This window comes from Suncus etruscus, chromosome 9 (assembly GCF_024139225.1).
Source record: "Suncus etruscus isolate mSunEtr1 chromosome 9, mSunEtr1.pri.cur, whole genome shotgun sequence".
Lineage (NCBI taxonomy): Eukaryota > Metazoa > Chordata > Mammalia > Eulipotyphla > Soricidae > Suncus > Suncus etruscus.
Window position 1 is genome coordinate 10570501 of NC_064856.1, and position 16544 is coordinate 10587044.

The 16544-nt window shown below is 55.2% G+C and overlaps 2 protein-coding genes across 4 annotated transcripts in view; both read left to right on the plus strand.

The window, feature by feature from the left end:
• COMMD7 (COMM domain containing 7) overlaps positions 1-16544 on the plus strand; it is a 911502-nt gene that overhangs the window by 271936 nt on the left and 623022 nt on the right. The window lies entirely within an intron of this gene.
• The window catches only part of NOL4L (nucleolar protein 4 like), a 139822-nt gene that overhangs the window by 120658 nt on the left and 2620 nt on the right, over positions 1-16544 (plus strand). For all 3 annotated transcript variants that reach the window (XM_049779183.1, XM_049779184.1, XM_049779185.1), the window contains 5 exons: positions 11012-11283; positions 12555-12740; positions 12830-13021; positions 14620-14742; positions 14996-15197. In XM_049779183.1, the coding sequence (XP_049635140.1) occupies positions 11012-11283; positions 12555-12740; positions 12830-13021; positions 14620-14742; positions 14996-15197 (975 nt within the window). The remainder of the gene's footprint in view (positions 1-11011; positions 11284-12554; positions 12741-12829; positions 13022-14619; positions 14743-14995; positions 15198-16544) is intronic.

Below are 16544 nucleotides of genomic sequence, written 5' to 3' on the forward strand. Positions count from 1 at the left end.
ATCCGTAGAGATCACTGAGCACAGAGACAGGCGTAAGCTCTGAGCACACCCAGATGTGGCCCCAAAACAAAGAAAGAAAAAGAAATGCATCTTATTCCCCCTCATTTTATAAGTATTACATTCATGGTAGAGAGAGAAAAAAGCAGAGGAGGGCCTAAGAGATAGCATGGAGGTAAGGTGTTGGCCTTGCATGCAGAAGGACGGTGGTTCAAATCCCGGCATCCCCTATGGTCCTCCAGCCTGCCAGGAGCGATTTCTGAGCTCAGAGCCAGGAGTAACCCCTGAGCACTGCCAAGTGTGGTCCACAAAACAAAACAAAAAATGCCAAGGAGAAACGAAAGGCATAGTACCAGGGTAAAGACTCTTGTCTCGCACACAGCTCACCCAGATTCTATCTCTAGCACCACATAGGTCCCCCAAACCCTGCCAGTAGTGATCCCTGGGCACAGAACTAGCAGTGCTGTCCCACATGGCTCCCAAGAAAACAAGATGGAGGAGCAAAGGAATGAGAAGCAGGAACGCCAGTGTGGGGGTGCATTTGTCCCAGATGCCTCTGGGTCTCATTTGTCTTGCTGTCTTATGAAAAGAGGTACAGGATCCGGAGGGGTGCTGCTCCTGCAGCTGGTGGGGAGCTGTGATTCCCCCTTGCAGAGGAGGAAGAGGAAGGGAAATGCGTACTGACCAGAGACATCCACCAGGGTCTCTGACCTCTTCTCCCGGAGCAGGACAGTCCAGGCCACTTTCTCTTGATCTCAGTCAGGGCCTGTTTCTCCCTGGCTTTTCCCTGGGTAGGTGCCATGGTTGTAAATATGGGGGTTGGGGACAGGGAGGCTGGGACTGCACACAAAAGGGTATTGGAGGGCCCTGAGTGCAATGGATGCTGCAGGTGATGGGCTTAGGGCAGGGAGCAAGATACTGAAGGCCAGATGGCAGCTTGTCCCCAGAAGCTCCCTCTGAACCTACGCTCTAGTCAGGAGAAAAGGCAGGTGTCTGTGGCCCCACATCCTGGCCCAGCAGAGGGAGACTGCTAGCCAGAGTCTCTAGTAGGGTTCCCTCCTGCCTCCCCTCCTGGCCTCTGAGACCTGTGTGCAGGAGCTGTGCAAGGAGGGTGCAGAGCGCCCTCACCTCGACCCCATACACATATTTATTTGCCTGGCCTTGGTGCATCCTTCCCTTTTTCCCCAGGGCTCAACCCCACCATCCTGTCCTGGCTTCAGTGAGTGGAAGGTGAGTGCTGTGAGTGGTGGGGTTCCCAGGGCCAGCCAGGACAGCTACACCTCAGGCTAAGGCTTTAGGTGAGTCAGCAGCTGTCTCCCCTAAAAGGCAAGGGCTTCTCACCACCACTCGTACCCCTCTCCCCATTGGACCCCTGGATCAAGGTCTTCATCATCTGTCTTGGACCCCGCTTGCTCTCCGTGCATACTACTGCTCCTTGCCCTTGTTCTAAGAGCCCATAGCCAGTCTGACTGCTTTGTAGCTGAGAGGGTCTCTCTTGGCATCCGCTCACATATACATGGTGTGATGAAGCTGCTGATGTGGATGAGGACAATTGAGCGGGGCCCTTCCCAGTGGTGGTTGTTGTGGGTGTCCCCTCCACCGCACTACTGGGTCAGTGGGTCAATCTCCAGGCCAATAGAACCAGACTTGTGGCTTCACGTCATTTCTGGTCCCAGTCACCTAAATGAAGGCTCTTGACTTCCAGGATGTTTTCTTTTCTTTTCTTTTCTTTTTTTTTTTTTTTTTTTTTTTTGGTTTTTGGGCCACACCTGGTGGCACTCAGGGGTTACTCCTGGCTTTGTGCTCAGAAATCCCTCCTAGCAGGCTTGGGAAGAGGACCATATGGGATGCCGAGGATTGAACCCGGGCCCATCCTGGGTCAGCCACGTACAAGGCAAATGCCCAATGCTGTCACTCTGGCCCCGGGATGTTTTCTGACATTGGGCTTGGAAACCCAGTGTCTCCCGTGGCACCTGTTGGCCTTGGCCTGTCCATCCCTAAAGTCTGGGTCTGGATCTCCCTCTCATGTCATCATGCCACATGTCATCCCTCCCCTGCTTCTGGGGCACTTTGCTCTTGATGAAGGGTCAGGGGTCTCTTGGGCCCCCCACCTCTCATTACAGGAGCAGAGACTGAGGACCTGAGACTCCTGGGTCTTGGCAGGGAGCCCCTTGGCAAGAGATTGGGCAACAGTTGGGCTGCCCCAGCCTCTGGAGGTGCCAAGGGCATAGCCCTTTCTGCTGTTATAGCCTCTGAGGTGGCCTCAGGCTCCAGGAAGCCTGGGGGAAGTTGGCCCACTGAGACATCACTGCCCCCCCAAAAAACTACCCATGCACCTCTCCACTGTGTGTCAGCCCAGGATCCATGTGGGCCCTCAGTGGAGGCCTGCAAGGGGAGCAGCAACAGCATGGCCCCCGCCAGACTGGCCAGGGGCGGAGCTCCCAGCAAGCAGGAAGTGAGCGGGGCCACACTGGCCTCATGGCTCTGACCTCAGGACTGGCGTGCGCTGGGCCCAGACTGGCTTCCGGGGAGGCTGGCATGGGACCGGGGAGGCGCTGCACTGAATCACTCACACACGGGCACCAGCTTCGGCTGTTTGCTCCCAGAGCATGTGCCTTGGGGGCCAGGGCAGTGGCAGACTCCCCACCAAGGGTTTGAATGTTGAGTTAACATTGACTCGTCATAGGTGTGTGAGTGTGTTAGGGGCTGGGGCAGTGGCTGGAGAAGTTGTCCAGCTCGAATAGTCTCCTCTTGGATGCATGTGGCTGGGGTGTACTTGGGGAGGAACTGGGTGCAGGCTTGGGCTTATCCCATAGTTCAGATGAGCAATCCGAGGCCTATAAAAGAAAGACCCCAAGCTGGAGGCTCTGGCCCTCAGGCTGGGCCAGTGAGTCTTGACGATGGCACATCTATCCCTACCACATGTGGGGGTACGCCCCCTAGCCCCACACCCTGGGTTCCATTACCCAAAGCTGCACTGGATCATGTCGCTGAATAATATAAACCATTGAGTTTCCTCTCACCTATTTCTCGTCATGCTTCTGACTGTGGTAACCAGGAAAAAGACACCAGGCCATCTCAGTTCTTTTGCTGTTGGCCGGTGCTGCTCTAACTTGAGGGCTCGGGACCCAGAGGGTCCCTGCTTAAGAAATGAGGCACAAAATGTGGGGTAGGAAAGCAGGTGCGTGGGTCATGGAATCAGGGTGTTGATAATTCCGTGCAGGTGGCCTGGAGAGGCAAGAATGGGGTTGGGGGGCCGGGAAGGTGGCGCTAGAGGTAAGGTGTCTGCCTTGCAAACGCTAGCATAGGACGGACCACGGTTCGATCCCCCGGCGTCCCATATGGTCCCCCCAAGCCAGGGGTGATTTCTGAGCACATAGCCAGGAGTAACCCCTGAGCATCAAATGGGTGTGGCCCAAAAAACCAAAAAAAAAAAAAAAAAAAGAATGGGGTTGGGGATATGGAGCAATAGTACAGCAGATAGGGCTCTTGCCTTACAAGTGGCCTAAATTTAATCCCCAGAATCCCCATATGGTCCCCTGAGCCCACCAGGAGCGATATCTGAGAACAGAGCCAGGAGTAAGCCCTTAGTACATGGCCAAAAAAAAAGTGGAGTCAGATGGGGGGAATGGGGATCTTCCAGAGGTCTCCAGAGGTTGGATTCAGCCAAGGTCTGAAGGCCAGATGGCAGAGCAGTTAGCTGGGTGGCTTCCTCCCAGGCCTGTAAGATCCCAGTGGCATAGCCTCACCCCACCCTTCAGTGCCCCCCATGTGACCCCGGGTTCCTCCCCATTTCTTCCTTCCGGGAAGAAGAGAATGGGTGGCCCACTAGGAGCCTGGAGTTCTAGGGATCTATGCATCATGTAAACAGAGCCAGCCACTGGCCTTTTCAGAGCAGGCAAGGGCCAATTCTTATGAGGTGAATGCTTGCACCACCACACCACACCCCCCCACACCCCCAGACAGCCTAGAGTCCATGGGGTGTGGGAAGTGGTGCAAAATGGCCTGCAGATAGCCCCAGCCCATGTGGAACTGTCGGACCCCTGCTCCCCTTTATGTGCATATTATTGATGTCTCCTTGCCCATCCCCACCCCACCCCTCTCCCCACCACCCCCCCACCCCCGCCAACCTGACTCCCCTGCACAGTCCAATGGCAAAGAAAAGCGAGTTCCAGTGCTTACACCTTTTTGCCTGGCCCATGGCTGGCATGACCCCAGCCCTGGCCTGTGGGCCTGAGGACCCAGGCCCAGCTGGCTCCAGGAGTTGGTGTGGGCAACCCCCTGGGAGAGGGTGCCGCTGGCTAGTGCCCCAGAGCCCAGCTTACACAGAGCTGGGCCTGTGTGGGCCGCAGGGCGCTGGCGCCCACATAAGGTCATTGTTTGCTGAGGTAAAAGAGGTTTTTGTCTCCATCTGGAGACGGGACAGAGGGAGGAACAATTTCTCCCATTCATGGCCAGTTCCCCCATTTGAATAGCAGCGCGCTGCCCTGCGTTAGGGCCCGTGGGCATGGCCACACTTCCCTGCCCGCAGGGTTCCGGCACCAGTGCTCCGTGTGAGTCCTGCCCAGAGCAAGGAGTTGCCCTGGTGGCAGCCTTCCCCCACAGGGCCTGGACCCCCTATTCTGTGACCCCTGTGGCCTTTGGGTCCTAGGGAGGGTGGGGTGACAGCCCAGAGCAGCCTTCCCCTTACCAGACTGCACTGATAAGGAGATGGTGTGGGGCAGGCTCTCCTAGATCTTGCTTCTGCCCACAGCACCCTTTGGCTGGAGACCCGCCTCCCCTCACTGTTCCCTTCCCCCATGAGCCCTGCTTCTCCAGCCCTGGGTGCTGTGGGCTGACTGCACCCTCAGAGCCATAAAGGGCTGGAGACAGAGGGCGTCAGTGGTGACTCCCTGGGCTGCAGATAAGGGTGCTGAGCCTGGGGCGGGCCATGCCCAAGGTCGCCCGCCCGTGTGGCTCCTCCTGCATTGGTACCTGTCTGTCTCTATAAGCTGTAACCCTTTGCCTTTCAAAGGAGGCCTCATGTGGGGCCTGGAGCCAGATTAGCCTCTGTCTCTTCTCTCCCTACTTTTGGGTGGCAGGGAGCCCCTGCACTCAAAACTCTGCCCATCCCTGGGGTTCCAGTGAGGAGGAGGGAGCCGAGGGGCGGGGGGAGAGGACCCAGGATTAGGCTAAGATCAGACCAAGACACAGCTCTGTCTGGCTTTGCTTTGGCCATAAGAGAGCATTTGATGTCTGGGGCCATAGCTTAGTGGTCAGGGGGTGTCTGCTCGGCTCGTGTCAGCCCGGTGTTTCAACATTTTGGCACCATGTGGCATGGCTAGAGGCATCCTCAGGCTAGCTGGCCCCAGTGACTCCTGACTGCTGCCCCAGCAAGTCCTGGGTTGATCAGTGATGACACCTGTCATGTCAGCAAAGGCCCCATGTCTCTGGGACCGGCTCAGTCACATGCTTCATCCCAGGTAACTGTGGTGAGCAGTGTTCATTGGCTAGACCTGGGCACCCATCTGGAGCAAGGAATGAGGCATTTGGAGAGGGGTACAACTCCATCCTGCTCACCGTGGGCACTGGGCACAGATTCGAGCCACAAAGCTGTGTTGTGAGCATATGGCTCTGGGAGAACCAGGTCAGGGGGCAGCGCAGCAGGGGCAGAGTTTTGCAGAGCAGGCTGGGCATGGTGTCGAGTGTGCAGGGAGCAGCTGGTGGCGAGGCCTCGGTGGAGTTCAGGAGACACTGCAGCTGCTGCTCATCTTCATCACTGCCAGGGGGCTCAGGCACAGACTATGCCAAACCCCCACCCCCCATACTGCACCTTCCCTCCATTTCTCTCTCTCTTTGTTTTTTATTTATTTTTTTGGTTTGTTTGTTTTTTGGGGCCACAGTGACGCTCAAGGGTTACTCCTGGCTATGCACTCAGAAATCGCTCCTGGCTTGAGGGACCATATGGAATGCTGGGGAATCGAACCGCAGTCCATCCTAGGTTAGCGCATGCAAGGCAGGCACCCTACCACTTGCGCCACCGCTCTAGTCCCTCTTCCGCTTCTCTTGAAAAGACCTCTCACCTGCCTCATTTTCCCTTTTCCTGCACAGACCACGCTCCCCCTTCCCTGGGATGAGTTCTGTAGACGGGGTCTACAGTCCCAGAGGGCTTCTGGCAAAGGGGCCAGTATGGATCTAGGTCAGAAAGTTCCCTCTTCAATCCTGACTCTGGGTCTCTTCTTGCACCAGACCTAGTCTGAGAGCGCCCCCTCATTTGCTTTCCTGTGACTGAGCTGGGGAGGGAGAAACATCTTCTCCATCCTCAGCCCTGTTCCTCCTGCCTTTTCTCTGCCCACTTCGGACCCAGTGCTGGGCTTGGAGGGACCCTAGAAACCTGTGTCTGAGAAAGGCGAGTGTGAGGGAAATGGGGGCAACCGGAAGGGAGCTTGGATTTGACTTTCCTCCCAGGCTTCCCCTCTCTGCACCCACACAGATGCTGCACGGGTCTACTGCCCCGGATGTGACAGCCACATGGGAAGGAAATAGACTCAGCAAAATGCAGTGGTCTCCATCTATGACGGCCCCCCTCAGTTTTCCCCTGTCAGTGCTGTGCTGTGTGCTGGTAGCTCTGTGGAGTGAGGGAGCTCTGTTCAGGGCGTCTGCGGCTGTTTGCTGTGCCCAGCGTGTGCCCCAGGTTACACCAGGGTGCTTCCAGCCACTGAGGATGGAACTCAGATGCCCCACAAGCCAAGTTTGCACTCTGCCACTTCCCTCTTATTCCCTGGTTCCCTGGTTCCCTAGTTCCTCTGGTTCCCTACTTCCTCGGGTTCCCTGCTTGGGGTTCTGAGGGGAGCAGTTTTCTTGTGGCAAAACAATGTTACCATTTCTTTTTTTTTTTTCAATGTTACCATTTCTTTGTTTTCAATGTTACCTTTTTTTTTTTTTTTTTTTTTTTTTTTTGCTTTTTGGGTCACACTTGGCAGCACTCAGGGGTTCCTCCTGGCTCTATGCTCAGAAATCACTCCTGGCAGGCTTGGGGGACCATATAGGATGCCAGGATTAGAACCACTGTCCTTCTGCATGCAAGGCAAACGCCCTACCTCCATCCTATCTCTCCAGCCCACCATTTCAATTTTTGTTCCTGGTTCTGCAGCCAGGAATCACACTCCTGGCAGACTCTGGGAACCATATGGAGTGCCAGGGATCGAACCTGAGTCGGCTCAGCTATTTGCAAGGCAAGCACCTTACCAACTGTACTCTTTCCGGCCCAAATATTACCATACCATTTCTTTTCTTTTGGGGGGTGGCACACCCGGTGACACTCAGGGGTTACTCCTGGCTATGCGCTCAGAAATTGCTCTTGGCTTGGGGGACCATATGGGATGCCGGGGATCAAACGCAGGTCTATCCTGGGTCAGCCACATGCAAGGCAAACGCCCTATTGCTGTGCTATTGTTCTGGCCCTAAATGTTACCATTTGGGAGGGGGTTTCTTGTTTGTTTTGTTTTTTTGGGGGAGCCACACCCATTTGATGCTCAGGGGTTACTCCTGGCTAAGCGCTTAGAAATTGCCCCTGGCTTGGGGGGACCATATGGGACGCAGGGAGATCAAACTGTGGTTGCAAGGCAGACACCTTACCTCTAGCGCCACCTCACCGGCCCCAATGTTACCATTTCTAAGAGTGGATTTGCCCAGTAGTAAATCCACTGGAAGTGTGGAATGGCCAGCCCCCCAATGGTTTACTGAAAGGGATTTGCATCTCCCTGAGTTGAATCTGCCCTTGAGGCAAAAATTCTCCCTTCTACCTCCTCCCTACCCATAGAAACACTGCTTGTCTTTTTTGCATCTGCCTGCCCTAGAAATTGCTCCCACATGGACTTATTCATTCTTCCACTTGAATTTGGCATATTCCACCTGACAGCATGTTCTCCAAATGCATCTAGGCTGTAGTATGAATCTGAATTTCATTTCCCCCTTTTTATGGCTGAGTAATATTTCCCACACGATAAGGGCATATTTTGTTTATCCAAACGTTATCTGGCCATTATTTTTAGCATAAAGGATGTCAACCCATTGCCAGTATTTTAACATGGGGATATTCATATTCATACGCTCTATATTCACATGCTACAGACCCTCTGCAGAGCTCATCCCAGGGAGGAGAGGGATGTAGGCTGTGCAGGGAGAGGGAGGATGGAACAGGTGAGAGATCTTTTCGAGAGAAGCTTTGTTTTTGTGTGTGGAATATATAGGAATATTCTCCTAAAGATCCTGATGGCATGGCCCAGGAAAGCCAGGCTCTTGCTGTCCTGTGGGGCAGTCTCCGACCCTGGAAGCAAGGAGCTAAAGCATATGTTCCAGCCACTGGGCTGGGAGGTGCTCAGGGATGCCCACCTGTCTAACCTCGTTAGACAGATCTAACCTTGGAACTTGAAGCATGGCCAGGGGACTGTGATGCCCCCAGACACATCAGGGGTGACTTGGTCAGGGAGTAGGTGGTTGGGGAATTGCCCCTGGGCCTGAGCATGGGGGGTGGGGGGTTTGTCATGGGATGTCTCAGACTCATCAAGTAGCACCTTCCAGAGACAAGGCCTGAGGGGCTCTGGGTTCTAGGGGGAAGAGGTGTAGTGAAGGGTAAACCAAACAGCTAGAGTTGAGCTGCTCAGTGGAATGGCTGGAGTGTGTGCAGGGGAGGGTGCATCCTTACAGGAGGAGCTTGGCCTCCTCTAGATTAGTGCTATGCTGGGTGGGTACTTGTGGAAGTTTCTCCCAAGGTCCACTAAATCCCAGGAAGTAAGTGTGAGATCAACCTGGCCTGGTGACTGGAATTTCCCACATGAAACCACACAGCAGCCAGCTGGCCTGGCTGGCAAAGAAGGCCTGGAGCTGTGAAGTGCAGGAGGACCCAGGGTGGGTGTAGGAGGACCTACAGAGAATGCAGTTGATGCGTTCCAGGGGTCCTCTATTTTTTTAAACAGGAGAACAGTTCACTGTCCCTCAGACCATTGGAGGACCAGACTATAGTTTAAAAAAAAAAACAAAAAACTGTGGGCCAGAGAGATAGCGTGCAAAAGGACGGTGGTTCAAATCCTGGCATCCCATATGGTCCCCCGAGCCTGCCAGGAGCGATTTCTGAGCGTAGAGCCAGGAGGAACCCCTGAGCATTGCCGGGTGTGACCCAGAAAAAAAAAAAAAACTATGAACAAAATCCTATGCACACTGCACATACCTTATTTTGAAGTTAAAAAAAAAAAAAGAAAAACAGGAACAAATAAAATATTTGAAGTTAAATCAACAAACTTACCAGTATTTCTATGGGAACAATGGGCCTGCTTTTAGTGGTTGTAGTTTAAGACTACTACTAGCGGGCACACATCCCACACCTGTGCACTCCTGGCCTTGGACTAGTCAGCTGCTAAGCATGACCCTCAGCGGCTGCAAAAAAAAAAAAAGCCTACCTGAGCTGGAGAAATAGCACAGTGGTAGGGCGTTTGCCCTAGATGCAGAAGGACGGTGGTTCGAATCCCGGCATCCCATATGGATCCCCGAGCCTGCCAGGAGCGATTTCTGAGTATAGAGCCAGGAGGAATCCCTGAGCACTGCCGGGTGTGACCCAAAAAACAAACAAACACACACACAAACAAAAATGTCTACCTGGCAGGCCCTTTGTGTCCCTGCACTAGGCAGAGGACTGGAAGGTTCTAGGGGCGTTGCCAGCTCCCCAGGAGGAGCTGCCCTTGAGTGCAAGAAAGAGGTGTTGTTTGGCCAGCCCAAGATCTGCGGGGTGCTCTGGTTAACAGAGGCCTGGGGCTGGATGGTGCAATAGGCGCTCAGTCAGGACCCTGGGTCCCTAACTCCTTCCCCCCCTAAACCGTAGGGGTGCGGGGGTGTTCTGCAGGACTCAGCCTTCGGGACTCAGGCCCAGTCCCTTCCGGCTGTCCTGTCGATGGGCTGGAGTGACGGGGCGTCCCAGAGCAGGGTGCTGCCGAGTCAGCAGGTGGGAGCTGTTTGTAGGGTGGCTTGGCTCCCCTCCCAAAGAGGAAGAGGAGGGGCAGCCTGGCCCTTGGGGACGGTGCCAATGTCTGAGGCCTTCCCCGCCCCCCTCTGCCCAGCACCCCGACTGCTTGATGGGCAGCCGGGCCCCACCTCCGGGCCGGCAGGAGGCCGGCGATTGGTTGGGGCCCAGAGCCTCTTGGTCGCCATGGGGACATGTAGGAGTCGCTTGCTCCCGGCGCCCCAGCACTGGGGCCTAAGTCTCCCTAATCTGCTGGGACAGTGGAGGGGGGGTCCCCGCAGGCCCCTGGGCTGGGGGAAGGGATTTGGGGGAGCTCCCCGCTGCAGGTGCAAGGACAGAGCGGGGCTCTCCTCGACCTGGGAGCCCCTGGGAACCACACGGCCCTCCCCTGCCTCCGACATTCCGGGCGGGGCGAATGTCGGGCTGTCTGGCCCCAGTTGAAGTTCAGTCTTTGCGGGGCGTCGCGTCCGGGTGATGCCTCCCGCTCGGCAGCAGGGGGCGCTCGAGGCTGCGCTTTGTGGGGCGCCGCCTGCACTGGCCGGTTTAGGGGCAGGATGTCTCCCCCAGACCCTGCCACCCGTGCTCAGGGTGTCCCAGCCTGTTGGCCGTGCTCAGGGCGCAGAAGGAGCGGGGTCCGGGTGTAACTGCACCTGTGCTCACCATCCCAGGACGGGCAGCACCCCTGGACTCAGCTAAGGGGCCCAGCAGAGCCTCCAGGGCCTGGTGGTGAGGAGGTTGAGGAGGGACAAGTGTGCAAAAAAGAGGGAATGGGGATGGCTTCTGGGGTGTGTTCCAGGGGCCCCTGGTAGGCTGCAGGCACCTTAGAGCTGAGACTGCAGATACACACACACACACAGACACACACACACACACACACACACACACACACACTGAGACTGCAGATACACACACACACACACACACACACACACACACACACACACACACACACACACATACATACATCCTGGCTTGGTTTCCAGGCCTGTGTCGGGCTCACACGCGGGTCTCTGGTTGCAGACGACTCCTCGTCGGAGAGTGGCAGCGGCCATGGGTCCTCCACCCTGAACCCCTCGGCATCCAGCAGCACTCAGGGCGACCCGGCCTTCCCCGAGATGAACGGCAACGGGGCGGTGGCCCCCATGGACTTCACGGCCACTGCCGAGGACCAGCCCATCAACCTGTGCGACAAGCTCCCGGCCTCGGCGCTCAGCACCCCGTCCTACCCCTCGGATGGCTGCACCGACGGGCTGCGGAGCCGCGTCAAGTACGGGGTGAAGTCCACCCCTGAGGTAGGTGGTAGAGAAGCTCTCTGGGTGGCCTTGAACCTGTCCTTGCTTCCCTCCCATGCCTTTGTCCTCCCCTTCCCTGCACATCTCCCTCCCTCCCTGTTCCTTACTCACCTCCCCTCTGATCTCCCCTTCTCTCCTCTCTCTCTCTCTGCTCTCCTCCTCTGTCTTGAGTCCTCATCTGTGAAGTGGGCTTGCTGGAGGTCATCAGGATGTGTGTGGCCCGCCCTAACACCCAAGGCCTCTGAGTGTCTTGGGCTGGTCTAGCTCTAGCTGCCCCTGCAGCAGGAATTGGCATATTCACCCCGACCTGCTCAGGCTGTGGGTGGGCTCCAGAGGCTGGAAATATGGGTGTTGGCAGCTGTGGTCATCCCCCCTTTCTAATCCTCTCTGACCTCAAGAAAGGAACTGTGACTAAGGAGCCCAGGGCCCCGGAGGCCTCTCTAGATCAATGCTAGCATCAGCTATTGCAAAGGGGAGGGGTGCCTTGCACAGCCTGGTTATGGGCCCCTCAGACCCTTACTTCGGGTCTGAGCAGCAGCTCTTTGCTCCATGAGGCCGACTTCCCACTAGCTCATTGTCTGTGTGTCCGTCCATGTGTGTGGGTGAGGTGGTATGAGGTGCTGGCTGAACTGGGTCCCTCCCCATTTCTGTATCAGGGTTCAGGGCCGACAGGCAAACTCCTGCCCAGGAGCTCCTGGAATGTAGGTTTTAATTTTTTGGTTTTAGGGCCACATCCAGCCGTGCCTCGGGGGTTACTCCTGGCTCTGCACTCAGGAATCACTCCTGGCTCGGGACTGTAAGGGGTGCCAGGGATCAAACCTGGGTTGGCCACGTATAAGGCAAACTCCCTACCTACTGTGCCATCACTTTGCTCATTGGAATGCGCACTTTTAGCCCCACTGCCTTGGCTAGTCTTCACCTACCCATAATTTGTCTCCCCTTATCCTGACACACAGTATAATGCTGCTATGACAGCTCAGTTGTTGGCTTGGGCTGCAAATCCCAGAAGGAATCAAGGAAGTAAACCTCCCAGTCAGCGCCAGTTGCCAGCAATAGTCATAGAAGGCTAGCTGGGATGGGGTGCACCTCAGTACCCACCTGTCCCTGAACTGGGCAGCATAGCCAGGGCTCAGCTGCATGGGGGGGCAATGAGGTGACTTGCTCAGGGTGTGAGCGGCCTGCTCAGGCAACAGAGTGTGTTACCCATCCCAGTCCCCAAACTCAATAGGGCCTGTGGAGGATTCCTAATGACCCCCTTCACCCTCCCTCAGTCCCCACCCTACAGCTCGGGGAGCTATGATTCCATCAAGACCGAGGTCAGTGGCTGTCCTGAGGACCTGACGGTGGGCCGGGCCGCCCCTGCGGATGATGACGACGATGACCATGATGACCATGAGGACAATGACAAGATGAACGACTCTGAAGGCATGGATCCCGAGCGCCTCAAGGCCTTCAACGTGAGCACCTGTTGGGGGGTAGGCGTGGGGAAGCAGGGAGTGGTTCGCAGCTGCGAGCAGCCTGTCTCAGTGGCTGTGTCTTCCCACAGATGTTTGTGAGGCTCTTCGTGGACGAGAACCTGGACCGCATGGTGCCCATCTCCAAGCAGCCCAAGGAGAAGATTCAGGCCATCATCGAATCCTGTAGCCGCCAGTTCCCCGAGTTCCAGGAGCGTGCCCGCAAGCGCATTCGCACGTACCTCAAGTCCTGCCGGCGCATGAAGAAGAACGGCATGGAAATGGTGAGCTCTTCCTCCTCAGCCCCCATCACACCTTGGGGTTCCTGGACAGCCTCCACCCTGGCCTCTCTACATCTCCAGGACATACACACTGCAGTCCCCATCCTACAAGAAGTCTACCTTTCCTGTTTGTTTGGGGGTCACATCTAGTGGTGCTGTTTTCTTGGGGCTCATTCCTTGTGGTGCTAAGCAGCATACAGTACCCAGGATCTAACCAAGAGCTCCCACATACAAAATATGTTCCAGCCCACTGAGCCATCTTTCCCAGGTATATTACGTGTGTGGGATGGGATGGGAGGATTGATATATAAACTGAATAATATGGCAATATTGAAAGTTTTGGGCGTAAAAAAAAGTACAATGGACAAAGCAGAGCGCTTGCCTTGCACATGGCCAACCTGGGTTTAATCCCCAGCGCCACATCTATAGTCCCCAAGCCTCACCAGGAGTGATCCCTGAATGCAGAGCCAGGAATCAGCCCTGAGTACCACTGGGGATAGCCCCAAAACAAAAACACTGAAAGGTTTCTTTTTTTGTTTTTGTTTTGAGGCCACATCCTATGTTGTTTAGGGGTTTTGTTTTCTGGCTCTGTGCTTAGAAATCACTCCTGGCAGGCTCAGGGGACCATATGGGATACTGGGAATTGATCCTGGGTCCATCCTGGGTCGGCCTCTTACAAGGTGAACACCCTACTCCTATTCTATCACTCCAGCCCCTTCTTTTGGGTTTTGGGTCACATGCTCATGCTCAGAGTTTACTCTTGGCTTTGAGCTCAGGTAGTGCTTGGGGGACTACCATATGGGAAGCTAGTGATCCAACCTGGGTCAGGTACATGCAAGGCAAGCATCTTACCTGCTAAGAGTCCTAAAACTGGACTGGAGAGATAGCACAGCAGTAGGCCATTTGCCTTGCACATAGCCAACCCAGGATGAATGGTGGTTCGAATTCCGGCATCCTATATGGTGGTCCCTCGAGCCTGCCAGGAGTGATTTCTGAGTGCAGATCCAGGAGTAAATGCTGAGTGCTACAGGGTGTGGTCCCCCCCCCCAAAAAAAAAATAACAAAAAAGCAAAGAATAAGAGTCCTAAAACTAGACAGGTTTTAACTTTTAAATAATTATGTGTTCATATGTAATTATAAGAAATTATACAGTGAGTTACAATGTCACAACTAGGGTTTTTGGGTTTTTTTTTTGGTGGGGGGCTGATTTGGGCTATACCTATCAGTGCTCAAGGCTAACTGCTGGCTCTATGCTCAGGGATCACTTCTTGTAGGGTTTAGGGGACCATATTGGGTGCTTGGGGTTGAGCCCAAGTCCACTACATACAAGGCAAGTACTGTCCCTGCTATATTGGCTTCTGAAAGGTTTCTGAACTGGGGATGACACTATGTCCTATCGCAGCCCATTGGGCTGTGAAGCCAGGTATTTCTGCCAGTTTGCCCAAATGCATTAATCTGGGAAGGGTTGAAGAAGCCCATCCTGGTGTATGCTGGGGCCCAGAAGTTGACCCAGGTGCCAGAACCCGAACCCCAGGCCTGTACACCCCCCATGGCGGGGGCTCTGTGACAGCGCCAACCCAGGTTCTACTGCCTCATTGCAGACCAGACCTACGCCTCCCCACCTGACCTCAGCCATGGCAGAGAACATCCTGGCAGCTGCCTGCGAGAGTGAGACACGGAAGGCGGCCAAAAGGATGCGCCTGGAGATCTACCAGTCCTCACAGGTGAGCCCTGGCATACTTTATCCTCGGCGCAGTTGGGCCAGACCTCAGGGTTAGAGCACACAGGAGAAAACCCAACAGCTTCGGAGTTTGCCTTGAGCCCAATAAAAATTCACATTCACATCAGGGCCATAGAGAGGACGGGGACACCTACATCATAAGAAGCTGGAAGCTCCATTGCTGTGGGTGGAGGGTCCTTAGGGGTTGTGGGGGGCCTGCAGCTTTGCTTGGCTCCAAGCGCCATCTTCCGATACAGGATGAACCCATAGCTCTGGACAAGCAGCACGCCCGGGACTCAGCGGCTGTCACCCACTCCTCTTACTCACTGCCCGCCTCTGCCTACTCCCAGGACCCCGTGTATGCCAACGGCGGCCTCAACTACAGCTACCGAGGGTATGGGGCCCTGGGCAGCAATTTGCAGCCCTCCGCCTCCCTCCAAACAGGAAATCACAGTAACGGTGAGTTGGGCTTTCTGGAAAGGGGCAGGGCGGCTGGAACTGGGTCGGTCTGACACTGGGATGCACCTCCCCAGGAGGCCAGGAGGGCACCTTGGTTCCAGAAGAAAACCTAGGGCTGGAGAATTTATACAGCTAGGAAGGTACTCATTTACTTGCCTTGTACGGACCTGACTGGGGCTTGAATCCTGGTGCCCTAGGTGGCCTCCAAGCACACTGAATGTGGCCCAACTTCCCCAGTATAGATATACATTAAAAAGGCCTGTTGGGTGCCTTCCTTGCCTCCCGTGTCACTTCGTCCCCAATGACCCTGGCTTATCCTTCCCTCCAGGCCCCATGGCTGGCCTCATGTGGGAGACGAAGTTTCATTCACTCAGATGTGTGGTCTGGCCCACCCCCAGATCACCTGGCAAAAGTTATCCATCAAACCAACCTGGGAGGGTGGATGCTTGTCTGAATTCACTTTGTCATTCCCACCTAGTGCTTCAACCTTGGAGGCAGCTCCCCACACTAATCTCTGCAGCTGCCAGAGGTGGCTCCCCAGAGGTGCCAGCTAGCTGCCTTGCTCATTGAGTCCATCTTGCTCAAGGCAAGGAGGCCAGAGACCCAGGATATGAGGGTCCTTTGTTGGGCCACATCCCCACTCTCCTGGGGACACTGCCCTGCACATTTTTTTTAGTGAGGGGAAGTACCCTAACCCTGTGTCACTGGGGCCTGCCTCCAGCTTCCCTTTGGCAAATATCCATCATTATGCAGCAGGAAACAGCCCTGTTTGTGGGGAGTGGGGGCAGAAAACAGCCAGGTGTGTGTGTGTGTGTGTGTGTGTGTGTGTGTGGAGAGAGAGAGAGAGAGAGAGAGAGAGAGAGAGAGAGAGAGAGAGAGAGAGAGAGAGAGAGAGAGAGAGAGAGAGAGAGAGAGAAAACAGAGGGTGAGGCACTTGCCTTGCTGGTGGTCAATATGGGTTCAACTGCTGGTCACCCAAGTCCCACCAGGAGTGATCCCTGAGTACAGAGCCAGGTGTGGCCCCCAAACAAAAAAAAAACCAGGGCCAAAGTGATAGTGTTTACCTTGCATGCAGCCAACACAGGACTGATGATGATTCGAATTCCAGCATCCCATATGGTCCCCCAGGCCTGCCAGGAGCAGCTTCTGAGTGCAGAGCCAGGAGTAACTCCTAAGCGCCACCAGGTGTGACCCCCCCAAAAAAAAAAAAAAAAACCTAAACTAAAAACAACAATAGGGGCCGGAGAGATAGCATGAAGGTAGGGTGTTTGCCTTGTATGCAGAAGGATGGTGGTTTGAATCCTGGCATCCCATATGGTCCCCGAGCCTGCCAGGAGCGATTTCTGA